This window comes from Diabrotica undecimpunctata, chromosome 6 (genome assembly GCF_040954645.1).
Source record: "Diabrotica undecimpunctata isolate CICGRU chromosome 6, icDiaUnde3, whole genome shotgun sequence".
NCBI classification, from domain to species: Eukaryota; Metazoa; Arthropoda; class Insecta; order Coleoptera; family Chrysomelidae; genus Diabrotica; species Diabrotica undecimpunctata.
The window spans coordinates 5,364,065-5,382,806 of record NC_092808.1 but is presented as its reverse complement, the minus strand read 5'-3'; the positions used below and the strand labels follow the sequence as shown (position 1 = coordinate 5,382,806).

Genomic DNA, 18,742 nt, shown 5'->3' with positions numbered 1-18,742 from the left:
AGAGGCCCTGTGGTCATGGGAATCACCTTTCTTGTCGGATCTTGGTCTCCGATGTCCATGATCAGTAGGCGAGTTTGTGTTTTGTTGTACAGCCATTATGATTGTACTAGAGATATCCATAGGGATCTTTAATATAGTGGTTTTTCGTTGCCTTCTATATTCTTACGCCGTTGATCAAACGACTGATTCTTCCGCCTTTGGGGCCGGTTTCTCAGCCCCAGGACAAAATAGTGTCCTACCACCTACCTATTCGTCTGCCCGAAGCCTCTGGTCAGCAAGTGGGAGATTGCTTATACCAGCAATCATTCAATTAAATCAAATGCAATCAAATAAATATACTTTTTATAAAAGATTTTTTAATTAAAATTCTTGAGATTTATTGTATCGTCAACTACAGGAAATTCATTTTCCTTGTAGATTTCATACTTCAACATACTTATTGTCCGTATATTTTTACTTTATTATTTTCATTTTGTTTCGACTAATGAGTTTCTGGCTAAATTAATTGATGTTGTTCTGCCACATCAGTTGAATTCAATATAATTTTGTAGAATGCACAAATTAAATAGACAGTCTTGGCTCTTGTCAATCTATTTTTCTCTATTTCCCGCTGATTGATTTTTCCAATAATTGAGAAATTTCCAGTTTTTCTATTTTAGTGCGAAGAAACGTTTTACAGGAAAAATAATGAAAAGAAAATGATAGTTTATTTGAAATAGATCATAAAAGATATAATAAATATTTACAAAATCCAAAATAAGATAACAGTTAACATATATCATATGCAACAATATTTTGATCAAAGCAGTACCAAGTACCTCGTTATGCTGCACAGTCCAACTTAAAATGACTATCTTACTTTTACAATTTCGGTATAAAATCGAATGATTTGATATATTTCCATTTTTTAATCAAAAATATTACTTTGGCTGATCACGTGGCCTTGACAGTTAGATATCAAAAATCCACAGCGACACAATGGATATTATTATACATGTTACTTCAACTTATACACCGAAATCTTCAATTAAAACTCGGATAAATCACTGTTTGAGTTGAACTATACAACATCGACTGAACTAGAAATACTTTTTCATCATTTCTATAATGTTTAAAGAAAGAAGTAATTCACAGGCAGTCTCCCATTTTTAACCGCGCATTTACAAAGATTCCTATATGAAATATAATTATGATATAAGATGATAAGAAATAAATAAGGAACGATTTTAGGCGAGAATAAATATTTTGACATTTGCAATAAGAAACACCAAAAAGTACTAAAACAACCCATATTGTTTTTCAACGCCGTTTCAGTTTTCTCTACATCACTTAAAAGTTACTCATTTTCTTATATTTTATTCCTACATAAACCAATCTGATTGAATATTTTCTACTGCTTGAATATTGCTGTGTCGAGCTTTCGACGCCTCTTTAGGAGTCATGTTCCGAGTCCTGCGCTAATGTATCCAAAAATATTGTATTTTGACAAGGACTACAGTGTCTCGATGACAAAACACAGTTCACACTTTAGAAGTGGTGAAAATCACGAGAATTTATCAACCTTAAAGTTCATAAACTGAAAACAAAGTCATTTAGATAAGTTCAATATATTGTCATAATAATTGTGTAGAAAACTGAGAACGGCGTAAAGAGAGCTTTTTTTCGCTGAGCCCCTGACTAAATTAATACTGACGATGACTCTAAAACGTTCATTATCGAAAGCGAAGCGAGCATTAGTAAATATGCTATCCAAAAATAGTTTAAAATATTAAATTAAAAAATGAGATTACCTTAAAAAGTAGAATTCAAAGCTTAAGTATACATTTCATGATAAAAACCGGTTGGAAAAAGTCTTTTTTACTTGTTTTATTTTACCACACAAATATCACACAATTGGTTAGTTTTTTTTGTGTACTAGTACTAAAATTGTGAGAGTTTAGGGAATAAAAAAACCACCTCGAAGAATCAGAAACTATATTTACATAAATTATATACTAAATGGGTTCCAAGATATTTTCCTGTGCCTCTGAATGTTTCATTTTTGTCAGGACTCAATATTAAGCCTATTATTAAATTTATCAATTGTGATAAGTACTGAAATATTTTGGCGTGCGAATCATCTTGTGTACTTTACTCATAAAACTTTGTCAAAAGCTTCTGTTAGCCCAAGTAGCACTAGAAAGTGCACATGCTGTCCTTTTATTAACAGTATTGTGGAATTCACCACAGACCCACAGTTTTATGTCAGTCCTAATCTTCAAGGTCATTTTTAAAGGTCCTGTCAACTGGCATACAATTTTTGTAAAACCACAACTTTAAAAAATAAATAAAAAGTTTTTTAATTTAATAAAATTTATAAGTTACTAACTCAAATAAGGTTATTCTGAGCTCATACAGACATATATGGAACCAGATAAAAGAATACTTTTTTTCTTCTGATATCTTATGCAATTTTAATCGAACTAAGGTCACAAAACGAAATCATTACTCTGTATTTCAAATAAAAAAATACAGCTGCCACAAAAACGGTTGCAAGCTATATCTTGTCCAGGTGATGATACATAAGGTCCTAAGACGACGAAGAATCAAGACCGTGAGTCATATATGACCCACAGATGAAGATATTTTATCAATAATTGATTTATGAATTTCTGTATGCCATTTTTGTGAAACTGATGTAGACAGTTTAACCCGCCTACTACAAAAACTTTCTCAGCCTTGATGTAGGCAACTATTTTGCGAAAAAAGTGAAACAATGATATTGAAAGTGTTAATACATAGAATCCTACAAATTGACCGGATTCTAAGGCTATAAGGAATATTTCAATACCAAAGTTACTTTCGACGAGGACTCCAGACAAGTCAACTCGAAGGAAAAGACCTAAGCACGAACTAATTTCTAGATATACCTATTTGAGTTAGCAATACACTGAAACACATTTAAATTTGATGAAAATTCTCCCTAAAAGGACTCGATAAACAATTTTAAATTTTAAATAAACGGGCACAACAATAACGAATTTAAAAATCATTTTGGTGTTTCGACTTCTTATAATTAGGTCATCAGTGCGTTTGTTTGTATAATCCTAGTATTTATTCATCAGACTTTTCGGGGGAAGCTTCTTTTTCATCTTCTTTGTCGTCTTCCTCTTCGTTCTCGTCGACATCATCGCCAGCTTCTTTTGTAGGTTCTTCCTTTTCAACAGAGCCCTGGAACAAAATATTGTTTTACTACGAGGTTGTAGATTGCAGTTTTACCCTACGAAAATACATCAAAAAGCAGCATTCTAGGTTTCACTATTATAAATTAGCTTTCTATTATAAATACAATAAATACTATAATAAATAATAAAAAGATATTAGCAGGCGGATTATTCTGTAACTAGCAAATTTCAATTAATAAGTGGGAAGAATACTAGACTTCCCCATATGTCTATCTAAGTTTCATGTATTATTTTGTATAAATGGTATAGAGTGATTTGGACATTTTGATTGTAACAGACTTTGGTCTCAGCCTTACGTCCCAAAGATTACTACACAGTTCCACGCATTTAAATTTGGTTTCCAAGCAGATATTCCATACTAAATTAGGTTTATCTTTGTTGAGTGAGAGTCAGTTGGTGTCAAATCAGGAATGAAATATGGACTATTCGTTTCATCGATACTTATTGTGTTCACATAGTAATTATTTGAGCCGGTCTCTAAGGTCTTGTTATTTCTCTGAATAGACAGCAAACAAATGGTAATGTATTATACACATTTGATGATTCTACGTTATTATAATGGTACGATGTTGATATGCCATCAGTTTCAGCAAAGGAATAGACGACTGTGAATTGCTTTGTTCACAAACCACTAGAGTTGAATGAATGGAGATGAATTTTTGATGAATCGAGGCATTCGGCAATATAAACAGCATTCGTATGGCAAAACTTTTTGGACACATATCTATAAGAATCTCAGACGAATGAAGATGCAACTCCCTCGAAAACGTCAACATGGCACCAAATAATAGACCTGCTTGGACACTATTGAAAAATGTTCTTAAGAGTATACTGAAAAATTAACAATTTCCCAAATAGTGCAGTAAAACAAAACAAGTGGTCTCACAACTCTTTAAAAATGGGGAAACACCTAACAAGAAGAGAAAAACTCAAAATGGGATAGGATGAAACCAACCAGTTGGGCGAACCTTTTGGGTCAGTCAAGTTTGAACTTAGGTCACTCACCCACATTATAAAAAATAAAGCTTTTGGTATTGAAGATCTGCCTACAGAGCATTTTAAGAATTCTGAAGCGAAAACATTAGAGTGGCTGCTCCAGACTCTGAATAGTTATAACCAATGTCTTGCGTATATCCAATGTACCTAATGCAATGATCCCAATGATCCTAAAAAGACTCATCTGTGCACTGTCATTTTTTAAACCAGTTGAACAACGTATGATCCTTAGAATATCATCGAGAAGAGACAAAAACTCGTTAAAGAAGTGGTTTTTAGACGAGAAAGATCATGTACACTTTGCCACAATGTAACTAACCAAGAGCAACTCCTTTTTCCAAAACGCCACAAACTCTTTGTCTTATTCACGTCTTCATCCAGAACATACTTGTCGTCTTGCTAAGTAGAAAGAAACTATTCCTCGATACCTAGAGCTTTCAGACAAACTCTTACCAGGTAGCCACCTGTATTATTATGTGTGGAAAATTCTTCTCAATTACCCACGTACTAAATACCCAATGTGAATGTGGCAAGGTCCAAAACCCAGCACATGTACTTATCCTTGGAAAGCTCCTGCACGAACTAGACCTATTGCATGCAAATGACAGCTATTCAGATAGCTGTTTTTTGGATTGATAAATAATTATTTTAAAAAGAAAATATTTTGTCATATCTAAAAACTCAAATTTGACAATTTCTGAACAATTTAGATAAGCGCGATTTTATGCTCGCAACAATTCAAATAAAAAATCGCCAATTGTTAATAATAGCTCTACAATATTATTCTCCAAAATACGCAAGCAACACACTTAACTACCTCTTTTTGTGTTGAATCTTCGCTGTCTTTTTCTACCGTTTCTGTATTTTCTGCTGGTTCCTAAAAAACAACATGAAGGGTCTTTTTTATTCATCTAGCGATTTGGGGACAAAATTATAAATAAATATATTTTATGGTATATAAAAAACGCGAATGATATACAAAATTAAATGTTTTCTATGACAAGTTCGAGGAAAATGCAGCAAATGACAAAATTACATATATAGAGATAGAAAAACCAGAAAATATAAAGAAATAAAAATAAATTTACTTATCGAAGAGCAACTTTTTTCTGGAAAGATTTATAATGTACTGTATATTGTATGTATTGACGAAAGGAAACAAAAACGACTATACAAATTACCTACATTGACACTAAGTGACATAAAGACGTTTTGATTTACTCGTTAATATCACCCGAAATTCGGACTATTTTAAGGGCTGGAGAGAACAGAGTGATTTCAGATCAAAAGAATCATGTATTAATAGCATATAGGAATTTACAGATTTCAACAAAGCTTCTGATAACGTTCTGGTGAATTACCGTGTATTTAAAGGAAGCATTGGAAGAATTATTTGTGCGATTGGAAGAACAATGTGCCGACGATACTTTCGGCAATATGAAAAGGCCTGCAGAATTTACAGAAAATAGTTAAAGGCTCAACGAAAAAACAGAATTTGAAAAAACTCTCGAATATATTGAAAATATTTCATCTTGTATATCAATTTTATAAAAAAAAAAAACTCAAAAACTTAGTAGCTGTCACAAAAAATAGCTACCTCTTGCGCAGTGTCTTCTTCCGTTTCTTTTTCTGGCGATACTTCCCTTTCGACAGATTCCTAGAAAAGTGTAAAAATGCTACAATCCTTGTTATTTACATAATATTTAAGATAACTTCTAGAAAATATACAAAATTATATAAGTTTTCAGATTAATTATACTGCTAAACACCTTAAACTACGGCAAGACTATTAAGAATAAGTTTAAGATAAACTAAGAGTATGCATAACAAATGTCACGGTCATCTCAATATACAAAAGATGCTTGTTCTGGGACGTAAAAAAACCGGTGTAGAAATGACCAATTTTTTACGTTTTTGTCAAGTTTGGTGTTTCTAAACCGGTGTTGCCACATCTCAAAAATACTTAATATTTAGTATAAAAAGGATAGTTATAACCATAGACGAATAATACAACATAGACTGATCGTTGCAATATCAGCTCGTTCCCCCAGTGCGATAGAGACAACTGACGTAAAGCAGTCCCTGCATCTCTGTCTAATAGGCCGGGTTTATCGACCACGTGGCCTTCTCATTTAGGTGGTCATTTAGGTCACGTGGTCGATAACGTTGGCAAATTGGAAAGAGATGTATGGACTGCTTTGCATCAATTTTCTTTCGCACTGGGGGAACGCGACTGTATTGCAGCAGTCAATCCAAATATTGTATTATATGTCTATGATTATAATTCTCTGGACCTAGAATTAGGTTTTTTTGGACCAAAATATTCCCATTAGACTAACTAGGCATTAATAAAATATTGCCGTGGAAAAAAGTACAACGTGTTAAGTTAATTTTTTTTTTTGTTTTTTGATAATTTCACTGAATATTTATAAATTTGTTATCTACACAAGACCGTAACTTTGGACAAGAAATATTATTTTATTTATTATTTTACATCTAAACTTTTTTAGACGAATTTTTTTAGTAATGTGGGGTAGGAAATGCAACGCAAATAATCATTTTACGTAAAGCAGCGAACATCTAAGCGACCACGATCGCAATCGGGTCCACGATGGCGATGGCGATCTCGGTTTCTGCAGAAAGCGAACACATCGGACCGATAGCGACCTGCGATTTCAATACTATAAATACTACAGTTGGAAATATAGTTTATAAATGTACGATTTACAACAACAAGAAATATTTCACAAATTTAATAAAAGATATGCTTAGGCGTTCTATTTTTTCCATTTACAAATGCAAATATTTATAAAGTTTATGTTGCAGAAAAAGAAGAGACGTTTGAAGAGATAATGGAGAACCTGAGACACAAGCAACAAAGACATTTTCATAAATTGTATATAGAACTTCGCAGGGATGAGAACTTGAGACTCATAATTAGACTTCGGCAAATATGCATATTGCATATTTTGCATATTGTGCATATTTTATGCAAATATTTCATATTTTGGCATATTTGTATAAAAGTTTGCATAAAGTGCATAAAAGTTCAGATTTTTATACTGTATTTGAAAATTTTTAAACATACCAATTTATTTCAATTCTTGTATAAAATTTTGTAGTCATTTTAATCAAGAAATGATCTAAGTACGTAATCTCTACTAATACAAAACATTTACAATTTCAAAGAAGATCAATTTAAGTAGCCCTCAACATTCTTAGAAAGTCTCGGTCACTGAGGCATTCAGTTATTGGATAATCGCTAAGGGTTCGCTCATTTGCATTTTATGATCTAATCCCCAAATCTATCTACAATTTATTGTATCTTAACAGCAGGTAAACGGCTAATAGTTTTGTTCCTAATTTAGGGATTTTCCAAAATCTCCCAGTTTATTGAATTAGGTACCTAAACATTTCTAATTTGATGCTCAGATTTGTAAATCATTTTTGTTTTGATATTCAAAGCGTAAACACTCGTTGTGCGTAACAAAAAGGAAGATTGTGATTTTATAATGCCTAAAACAACCAGTGCTTCAACTTGGATTAAACCTTATAAAGAGCTGTCTATGGATATGGGAAAAATCTACTGTTCAGTCTGTGGCAAAATTGTAAGTATCTAATATTTTCTATTAAATATCTAATATTTCATACATACAGGGTGTTTCCAAATGACACTTACAACGTTTGACTGTAGATACTTCTCGAAAAATTGAACAAAACGATATAGTTAATGAGGGGTCAAACTTATTTACTTTTCGAGATACAGGGTGTTAAAATTAAAAAAATTAAATTCTTTTAGTTAATAACAACAATAACTTTAAAACCAATAAACGTATTTACTTGAAATTTAGTACTCGTAGGTTGTTTTTAAATGAAAAATAGCTTCCTTTAGTGAGAAAAAATTGTCCATGGTACAATACAATGGTGTGTATTTAGAAAAATTTTTCACCTTTACTTTTTTTTATGAAGTCAGCTATTCTAAAACACAATTATTTTTATTGTAATTGAATTAACAAAAAAAAAACTTTTGTTGAATTTTAAAATAAGTTATATGATGTACCAATGGTTACTAACAAAAACTAATTTGTGGATTAATACTGCATTTAAAACACTTAGCGAGTGTTGTTTTTTTCCAAACCAGTTATTTGATTAACCAAAAACACCTTGTATATTTTTATATTTTAAAGGTTGGGTTAAAATAAAGGTTTTTATTTTTATTTATAGATAGCATGTGAGAAGAAATTTCAGATAGACCTACATGTGAGAACTGCTTCACACATTACAAAAAAAGGAAAAATAGGAGGAAAACATCAAACTTCAATGGCTAAATGTTTCCAATCTACTTCAAAAAAATTAGATGAGCAAGAAACTTTTAATGAAGACTTGTGTCGCGCATTAGTGTCTGCAAACATACCGCTTTCAAAATTAGCAAATGTAAATTTTAGTTCGTTTCTAAAAAAATATTGCAAACTTAATGTTCCAAGTGATCGGTCTCTAAGAAGAAATAATGTGAACGGGCTATACTCGTCGGTGTTAATTAATATTAAGGAAGAAATTGCACATAATTATTTTTACATATCTGTAGACGAAACCACTGATTCCTCAGGAAAGTATATTGCTCATTTATTGATTGGTGTTCTTAAAGAAGATACCTTACCAAAATCTCATCTTATTTCATGCCAGCAACTTGAGAAAACAAATGCTTTAACAATTTCGCGTTTTATACAAGAAACATTAGCAACTTTTTTTCTTCCGACAACTATTCCTTCTAATAAATTACTGCTTATTTTATCGGATGCTGCTCCTTATATGGTGAAAGCAGGACACAATTTAAAAATATTTTTCCCAGATTTAATACATGTTACTTAACAGAAGCCACAAGTTTTTGTTAGAAAATTTTGAACACCACTTGGTCATTTATTGTTACCATAATTCTAAATAAGTTTATTCATACTTAAAAATGATGTAGTTACTTAAAATAAATGTAAATCTTAATGAATAGTAGGAAATATTTAGTTATGTACACTTTTTTTTTAAATAAAATTGTTACTATTTTACGATTTTTTTATTTATTTGTATGCATATTTTGTAAAATATTTGCATATTTTCGGGTAAACACGTGCATATTTATGCGCATATTTTCTACATTTTTATTTGCATATTTGCCGAAGTCTACTCATAATTCAAGAAAAAGCAGAGGGTAGGAGAAACGTAGGAGGAAGACGCGGTTCCTGGTTGAGGAACCTGAGAGAGTGGTTTGGTTGCAGCTCAAGGCAATTGTTCAGAGCAGCTGTCTCGAAAGTCCGAATAGTTATGATGATTGCCAACCTTCGTCGCGGAGATGGCACTTAAGAAGAAGAGAGATGATAACCTTTTCTATAGATATTTTAGAATTAATTTTAAAAGTTTTGACGAAATTTTACAAACAACAAACAAATTTTAGGGAATCATTTGATGCTACAGAAGGATTTTATTTTTAATAAGGATGTTCTTGTAATCTGGTTCACTTGTTTGTTTCAGATGAGTCGAATCGCGGTCGCCATCGTGAACGTCATTGTGTCTTGATCGCCTAGGTGTGTTTTCCGCTTAATACTGACAGTTTTATTTAAGCACGACAGTAGTCTTAAGTACAGAAGAGCATTTATGCAAGCAGCATAATTTGCATATTTTGTTTATTTTATGCATAAGAGAATTATTGCATATTTTCGGAAAAACTGTCAGAGTACACATGTTACACATGAATCCTAAGCAAAAGATCAAGGTTTAAGCAAACGTACCGAACTATCATTGTCCCATAATTTCATACAATTTTATTTTAGTTTACTACTTTATTATCTGTGAATTTCCCAACTGGTTGGAGGCACGTACCAGCTGGCACATCTTTAGTTTGTTGTTTTTACCAAATACCTTTCTTTTATTGCTTTTATCTTTTCTCCCACCATCTGTAAAAAAGGCCTATACGTAGACTCAAATGGCAATGGAACTTCTTATTAACTTTGCTATGATTAAGAGTATGGTAATAGGTGGGACACGATTCTCCACTAAGATTAACCAAATCTGATAATCAAACAATTAACCAAATAGATCATATAATCATCGATGAGAGACAAAAAAGGCATTCTCGAGCCAATTATGATAAGTCTGAGTCTGAGAAAGATTTCTAATATGTATTATTTAATTGATGGAAAGTGTGCTTTGGGCTGTCAGCTAATTATTTTTTGTAATAGACATATTTTTGATCAAAATCACTAGCAGGTATTGTAAAAAAAATATGAATCTGTACCGATTTTTAAAGAATTTTTAAATATAAAGTGAAATCATTACCAAAAAACTTGACAAAGAAACTGTCTCTTTTTCCACTTCAAGATTTTGTTGTGTAATATTTGGTCTATTTTGGTCCACATAATCTAATCATAGTATATGTCGCAGTAGTTATAACTCACTCTGTATATAAAAATATTAAAAATTGTAAAAAAGCTACCAAAATTTTGTTATCTTTATTTTATAGCCAATTTGTTACTGCTTCAAAAAGTATGAAAATAGAATACCGGGTGCAGATCATTCATGCAAAATGCAGTAGTGCAATAACATTCACAGTGAATCACTAACGACAGAGTTTTATAGCAAAACGGTAAAAGTTTTACAATTTTTATCACTTTAGTAGTTTATATAATAATAAAAGCTACGTTTTAAAATTTTATCTTATGGGACACCCTGTACACAAACAAATGATGGTTGTCAATTTTCTTGAACGGTAATTTATTTTTGTTTGCAAAATCCACTCCGCTATTTGCCTATTATACTTTTTGCTACTCGGTTATTTACCTTTTTTTACCATTTCGCTATAAATCTCCAAAACGGAAGTATCGATTCACACTGTACACCATAAATTAGCTGTAAAAAAATAGTAGAAGGTAAAGGAAGCATTTAAAAAATTAGAACTTTTACCCATAACATCAAAATACCTCTTTGTCTACAAGTTTTTCTTCAGTTTCTTTTTCATTTAAATCTTCTTTATCTGCCGATCCCTATGAAGGAATAATTACCGAATATAAATGTCAAAAATTGGAATCAAAGGAAGTTTTTAGTAGAAAATACGCTAAAAGGTGTTTTTAAAGCAATAAAGAAAGATGCGAAGAAAATAATAAGGTGCAAATCTTTTTTTTTTTTCACTTAGAAGACCCACTATACGTCGCATAGATTGAAAAATTATTTTTTTATCAAACAAACACTAACGATGCTACAAACAAAATTTAGCAGAAGCTCAACTTGCTTAGTACCAAGAAAAATAAATGGCTTAAAGGCTGGTGTTATTTTAACTTTTTCTGTTGGTACCTTAGCCATTTCCACACAACATTTTATAGTCCAGGGAAATGAGAATTTCATTGTGTCAAACACTCTATCAACCATCACCATCCTCTCTGTTTTTCAAACTTTCGGATTCAGTCCAAAATCACTTCTTTTAGTTGCAAATATGACAGTATCGTCAGCATTTATTATTTTTTGATTATATGCCGTTTTATTTGCCTGAATGATAGAGATCATCCAGGCCAAGACTAAATGAAGTACGACAGAGGGTATAGTATGCTTCCTTGTCGAACATCTGTCCTAATTTTAACTTATTCAGATAACTGATCATAAGTTGGTAATTATCTTTAGATCGGCAATCATCTAGGCCATCTAAGGATTTAGGTTTTAAGAATTCCTAATAGTTTCTCGTGAATTTCACATTAAAAAATGTAAAATTGGGATACAAAAAAAACTCGATTTGGACAAAAAATTTGTGCAAAATGGATCCCTAAATGTCTGAATGTTGACTACAAGCAAGGTATAGTAAAGATCGTGTTCAAAAATCTGAGGGACAAGTACTTGCTTCGATTTTTTGAGTTGGCCCAGAACTAATAATGATTAATTTTCTGCTTACAACCAGAACAAAAACTGGGAATTACAATTTGACGCTACTGACCACTCTACAAAAAAAAACTATCGAAAGAAACGCGCAAGGGATCCAAACGTATATTTGTTTTGCACGACAAACCTAGCACACAAATAGCATACTGTCATGCAAACAATTCGGGATTTAGGGTTCGAACACTCCTTTATTCGTCAGATCTGGTTCTCATGTAATGAAAAAAAATTTAAAAGGTCTTAAATTTTCTTCCAATGTAGTCAAGATAGAAGCTCAGGAGACCTGATTTGTAGAGCAAGATACAAATTTTCTTTAAAAGATCTAGGGGCGTTACCGATTCGTTGTAATAAATGTACCCAATTAAGAGAGTTAAGAATTTTTCGATACAACCTCGTATATTGTCAAATATAAACAAGTACAATTTATTTATGCGGTTTTTTCCCGGAACGAGAATTGCTGGTGGGAATAAACGGAAAAGAAGAAGTTAGTAGTAAATTAAAAAAAGTTCGAATACATCATTTTAAGTAATATTATCAGTATTTTCTGCTGCACAAACTTTAAAACGAGCATTTTGTTAGAAGACGCAAAATTTTAAATTTAGATACCTCCTTTACAGGCTCTTCTTTACTTTGTTCTTTCACAGATTCTTCCTTATCTTCACCTTTTACAGATTCTTCTTTAGCTTCGTCCTCGACTGATTCTTCATTCTCACTTTCGTCTTCATCAGATTCTTCTTCACTTTCTGCTTTGGTAGATCCATCTGTTTTATTTTCTTCTTTTGCAGATTCATCTTTATTTTCATTTGTAACAGATTCATCCTTGCTTTTTTCTTTAGACTCATCTTTAACAGATTCTTTGTTTTCTTCTTTATTGTCTTCGTTTCCATCTTCGGCAACGTCATCTTTTTGTTCTTCTGTAGATTTATCTGTAACAGATTCGTTCTTCTCTTCGTCTGTAACAGATTCCTCTTTAGTTTCTTCTTTAACTTCAGATTCGTCTTTCTTGTCTTTATCAGATTCATCTGTATTTTCTTCTTTAACTTGAGACTCGTCTTTTTCTTCATCTTTAACCGATTCCTCCTTATTTTCTTCATTAGCAGATTCCTCTTTATTTTCTTCTTTGACAGATTCATCTTTACCTGAATCATCTTCAGTTGCTTCTTTGCTAGATTCGTCTTTCTTTTCCTCTTCACCAGATTCATCTTTATTTTCTTCTTTGTCAGATTTATCTTCAGTTTGTTCTTTGCTAGATTCGTCTTTCTTTTCCTCTTCACCAGATTCATCTTTATTTTCTTCTTTGTCAGATTTATCTTCAGTTTGTTCTTTGCTAGATTCGTCTTTCTTTTCCTCTTCACCAGATTCATCTTTATTTTCATCTTTGTCTGATTTATCTTCAGTTTGTTCTTTGCTAGATTCGTCTTTCTTTTCGTCTTCACCAGATTCATCTTTATTTTCGTCTTTGACCGATTCATCTGTCTTTGAATCCTAAAAATTATTTAAGGGCTCCAATTGATATTTATAATTTTGAAAAAAACAAAAATTGCCAATATAATATCGCAGCAAAAACCATGCAGCTCAAAAATTGTATGTTATTTTACTTTGGAAAAAATTTTTTTAAATTAAACCATCCTCTAGAAAATTACATGCTCTCTAATAAATATGTAGGTATTAATATATGTACTACATATACAAAAAAAAAATAGAGGACAATTTTAGAACAAAAATATATATTTTACGGGGTAAATTCAGAAAGTGGGAATACGAGGGATGTGTAAAAATTAAGAGTAAAAAATCATTCGATATGTGGCACAAAGACATCGCTTCGGGTGCATTATCCGAAAGTAGCGGTACTAGCCGTGTAGAAGAGTTTCGTGCTCTTGTATATACGTACTGGAAGTGTATATACGCAAACCGCTGAAGCTTAGTAGGTCAAGGACATCTGCTCTGTCGTCCATTAGGATTTACACCGCACACTTCTTGTTGTTCACGTGAATCCTTACGTCTTTCATTAGCAGATTATTTATTTTAATGTTTTTTCCTCGTTTCAAGATCCATTTCTTCCAGTTTTGAGATCTGTACTCATTGATATCATTGCTATTAAACTCTTATTTCAATTGTTTTGGTTTTTTTGTAATTAAATGTCAGAGCTTCCTGAATTATCTGTTGTCCAATTTCTGTATTCCTGTCTTCATCAATTTCTTATCTGAGTCGCGATCCGTTGCAGAGTTTTGGCTGATTAATATTCAGCAACATAATTGGTATGCCTATTTTCAATTTTAATATGTGTGACATCCCTGTGACAACAAGTGGGTTCAAAAATTCCGTTGGAAAATGAACTGCTTCATCTGCTTTCACAAAGGTGTCTTTCGACTTATATGTATCCTCACTTTGAACGGTGGATTAAATAAGATTAAAGATTAAATTGATAGACAGCTCTTTCGCTCCCGATGTCTAATAAATCCCGTGAGAATACCTCGTTTAATCGATCGTTTTGCAGCTGAACATTGATAGATCTGAAGTTTGGCCTTATTTGAACCGAGGAATAGCAAAATTTCCCTTTTCATTTTTGTATACATGTATAAAAGTTCATTGCGCTGCACTTTTTATTGATTTTTACACCATTCACTGGATTTATCATCTTGTTAAAATGATGTCCATGGGCACCGTCCCATGAGGTATTTAGATATTGTACGGTGAGCTCCACTCTTACTTCCGGAAGATACCGCTTGGCTGTCATTTCCTCTCACTTCCGGCAGATGGCGCAGTTACTTCCACGTCCCCATCGCTTCCGGCAGATGTCGCGGTTGCTGGTACATAACAAACTTAAAAAAAAAAAACTATTTTCTTGCGGTCGCGAGTATGTTACTGGCGCGAAAATAGTACCGAGTTATAGTTTATAATATCTTCAAAAATGTACCGTTTATAGCTCAATGTCATATCTTGTCCTCCACGTTTTCTAAATAGGTCATTTATTTTTTAAACGCACAATTAACTGAAAAAGTTTGGGAGCCACTGGTTTACGTTTATAAATTTTGAATAATTAAATTTTAAAGCATTTGTTAGGTTGTGCAATATACACAATATATCTACCTCTTTTTTATCAGATTCGCCTTCATTTTCGTTTTTAACAGATTCTTCTGTTTTTGTTTCCTAAAAATGATTTAAAAGTGCCAATTGATAGTGGAATTTTTCAAAGAAATTTCGAAAGAAAGAAAGGAAACATGCATCTTAACATTATTGTTAAATTTGGCTTTAAATATTTCATGCATTTACTTAAAAAATGCATATATTTTACAATTAGAAGCTGAGTTAAAGAAATATAGATAAAAATCAAAAATCTTATGTATTTCGTTAATTTTAGAAATGGAAAATTAAGAAATAAATGATATGGATTAGCTTTATGAACTAGAAATGGACATAAGGACGAAAGCTAGAACAACGTTAGAAGTTAAGTTTTTGCAAAATATCATCAATGGTATTACAACCCATTTCAGCCAGAGCCTTGTTTAGAACAATCCCATCTGGATCTCGAGCAACTATTCTCCACTCTTTAACTCCCAGAGATTTTTATTTGTTCCCTAAGTTGTCCAGCTAACCAAGTTTTTGTCTTCCTCTGGTTTGTTGTACTGTTGTTCTGTCTTGTTGCATCTTCTTCTTGCATGATTACATGCCTAAGTTGTAATGCCTAAGTTGTAATGCCTAAGTTGTAATGCCTATGTCACAATCCTTGCTCTTTACTTGCATTTTTCTTAGAATCTTTTTGATCAAAGGGTTTAAGCAGTTCTTGGTCCTTACATGTATGTGACAATGTTTCTGCCCCATATGTATTGGTCTTAATAATGTTCTATACAAGCTCAGTTTTCAAATGAGGTCATTTGTTCTTTCAAGTTCTTTATCATTAACAACACTTAGGTATGAAGGTGATCATGCCTTCCACTTCCATATCTCCAATCGGTCTAGATATCTAATTATTTGACTTAGAGGATGCGCATTTTGTCTTTTGGCCATTTATTTTTAGTTCCATTTTAAGTGCAGATGCCCTTACTGAGCAAAATGCTTCAGTCAGAGCCTCTGTGGACCTGTGTGTCGACAACACCAATGTTATCTGCATATTCAACCACTTATACAAAGTTATTAAAGATTTAATCTGTTAACTTAAGAATTTCGAATTACTTTTGCCAGTGCAAGGTTAAATAGACTGTATCCCTGCCTTGGTCCATTCTTACAATGGAAAATCTCATTCTGGACTCAGACTGTGATAGATATGCTTGCAAGTCTACTAGAATCCACCCACTATTTTAGCCAATGTGTGCATTGCTTCTTTAAATTTGGTTGGCTGTTCTTTTATGTTTAGGTTTCTATTGATTCTTAGTAGCTTTTCATAGCTCTATCTCTAAATTTCAGACTTTAGCAAGTCAGTATAATATTTTGTACCATGGTCTTTCTTAGAATTAAATACACAGTTTGACAACAAGTTCACTGAGTTGAAAAATATGATTTAAATATTATCCATGCATTTTTTAGACAGTCTTTTCAATTAATAATTAAAGCATACTCAAGGAAATGTTAAAAAATAGTAATAAGTCTATCTTAAAAGTAGAATAAAGAATAGAGTAGATAATATAAAAATTCAGCCAATAAAAACTACAGACATTTCAAGCAGACAAATTTGATCTACCTCTTTTTCGGTAGACTCTTCATTTTTTTCTTTATCTACCGAGTCTTCATTGTCTAATGATTCCTGCAAATTAATAATTGCAAACATTCAATATATAAGACGGTTTTCTTATGAAAAATAGATTTTCAGCTAATGTTTGTTATTCACTGTTATAAACTGGATCCATTAATTTAATTCCCATTACAAATATTTATATTAAGCACTAGCTTTCTCAAGGATCTTGTTTTGAATGATAATTTAATATATAACATCCTCCATTATCAACATCTTCCTCCTTGTAAGGGTACTTCGTACTGGCACTCTATACATAAATAAATATCAACACTAACCTCTTTTTTATCTTCAGAATCCTTGTCCTCTTTGGCTTCCTGGTCATTAGGCACTTCATTCTCTTTAGACTCCTCTTCACCAGTTCCGCTAGCAACCAATTTGTCTATTTTTTCATCAATAGATATATCGCCGTTTTTAAGTTGTACCTCTGCTGTGGCTGTCTGTTCTCCTAGGGAATTCGGCTCGACCTTTAGGAACTTCTCCATTTCATCTATTTCATTGGCCATATCAAACATGTCGTAATCCTTTAAAAAAAAATAAATATCAAGTAAGTAATATACAAATAATAAAAACAAATCAAGGAGTAAAACAGAGGTATCAATGCTTTTTAACATGTTGCTATAGCCTTCATACATACTTATATACTACTGCTGATTCAGTGCTGAAGTACTCATATTATAGAATTCTCCTCATTATAGCACTGCAACAAAAAGTGTGCTCTTTTTTACTCTACTGTAGAGTTTTCAGACTTTTCTTAACTCTACTGTAGAGTCTTTCTTTTATTTTTATTTTTTTCCTGGATTACATTTGACATTTGACCAATACTAAATCTCTTTATTGTCCTATGTAGTTCTTGTAGTTTCCCCAATTATTATTGGGGAAACTATACTATATACTAAATTTTTTTACTACATTTGAATTGTCACTTGTAATTAGGTATTCCAATTAATTTTCTTATCTATTTTATGATTTATTATTATAATACCTACTCAAAAAACACTTAAATTTATAAATTTATCAAAAATTGATTTAATTTTCTTTAGCAATGTCTGTTTTGTAGGCCTGATCATCTAACATCCTTACTTTATTAAATTATCAGATTGCCATTCTAAAAATAGTTTGATCAATTAAGGTTTTAATACAACTTAATCAGATAAAAAGATAAACCTAAAAATACAGTTATAGTAACTGGTATTGCTTGTTTAACCATGACAGTAATCACTCAGATACCTCATACATAACTAACTATTTTCGACCAACAAACCATAACAATGAGTAATAAAGATAAAATCAAGACATGTCAATGAATTACTCACCCCACAGTATTCATCATCATTGAATATTTGAGGTGGGAGAGGGTGCCTGGGGTTCGGATCACTGATTGTGCCCCCTGAAGCTGTAGATTTGTTTTGCATGAAGTCTTTGATTTCCTCGGCCCCTGGCTCTGCTATGTCTATCACCTCATACTTTACACTTTTAGAGTCCAAAATTAATAAGACTCTTTGTTGTCGTTTTTTCACCTAAAGAAATTATACAAGTATAATAAATTTAGTTCATTTTCAAATGTAAGAATTTACCTCTTTGTTTCCAGAAATACCACTAATATACACTTTAATCACCATGGTTCAGGCTTATCAGTTATCAGCTAGTTTTTATAAATAAAATTTAGAAAAATAACTTCTGACAGATCTCTCAGTTGGTTAGCAACTTGGCTGGCAGTGTCAGGGCAGCATTTATGGTTGGTTGAGTGGCGCCACACCTATTTTTGTAGTAGTCAAGTTACAAACCAATAGAAACATTGTAACTGCTGTTTGTAATGCATAAGAGACCATGTTGCATTTTCCAATACAAATAAAGTACTTTTTTAGTATGAAACTAAAAACTT

General features: G+C 32.1%; 1 protein-coding gene across 4 annotated transcripts; it reads right to left on the bottom strand.

Annotated features, from left to right (window-relative positions):
- Positions 1–685: 685 nt before the first annotated feature.
- Positions 686–18,627, bottom strand: LOC140443037 (uncharacterized). Of its 4 annotated transcripts, XM_072534073.1 has the most exons (10): positions 18,435–18,627; positions 18,174–18,377; positions 17,136–17,381; positions 16,807–16,869; positions 15,219–15,278; positions 12,735–13,613; positions 11,186–11,248; positions 5,818–5,877; positions 5,038–5,097; positions 686–3,210 (listed from the first exon to the last, which is right to left on the bottom strand). In XM_072534073.1, the coding sequence occupies exons 1-10, from the start codon at positions 18,477–18,479 to the stop codon at positions 3,094–3,096; spliced, it is 1,797 nt and encodes a 598-aa protein (XP_072390174.1). In that variant the 5' UTR covers positions 18,480–18,627; the 3' UTR covers positions 686–3,093. The 4 variants fall into 4 exon arrangements, with proteins under 4 accessions (XP_072390174.1, XP_072390176.1, XP_072390175.1 ...); XM_072534075.1 differs by lacking the exon at positions 11,186–11,248; XM_072534074.1 differs by lacking the exon at positions 15,219–15,278.
- Between the last annotated feature and the right edge of the window lie 115 nt (positions 18,628–18,742).

What these genes read in the sequence shown, in the direction of transcription:
- LOC140443037 (XM_072534073.1), bottom strand. Translation starts at nt 18,479, where the DNA reads ATGGTGATTAAAGTGTATATTAGTGGTATTTCTGGAAACAAAGAG. An exon ending in GTATTTCTGGAAACAAAGAG is followed by an intron (nt 18,378 to 18,434) that starts GTAAATTCTTAC and finishes TAATTTCTTTAG; the next exon opens with GTGAAAAAACGACAACAAAG. An exon ending in AAGAAGACACTGCGCAAGAG is followed by an intron (nt 5,098 to 5,817) that starts GTAGCTATTTTT and finishes GTTGTTTTTTAG; the next exon opens with GAACCAGCAGAAAATACAGA.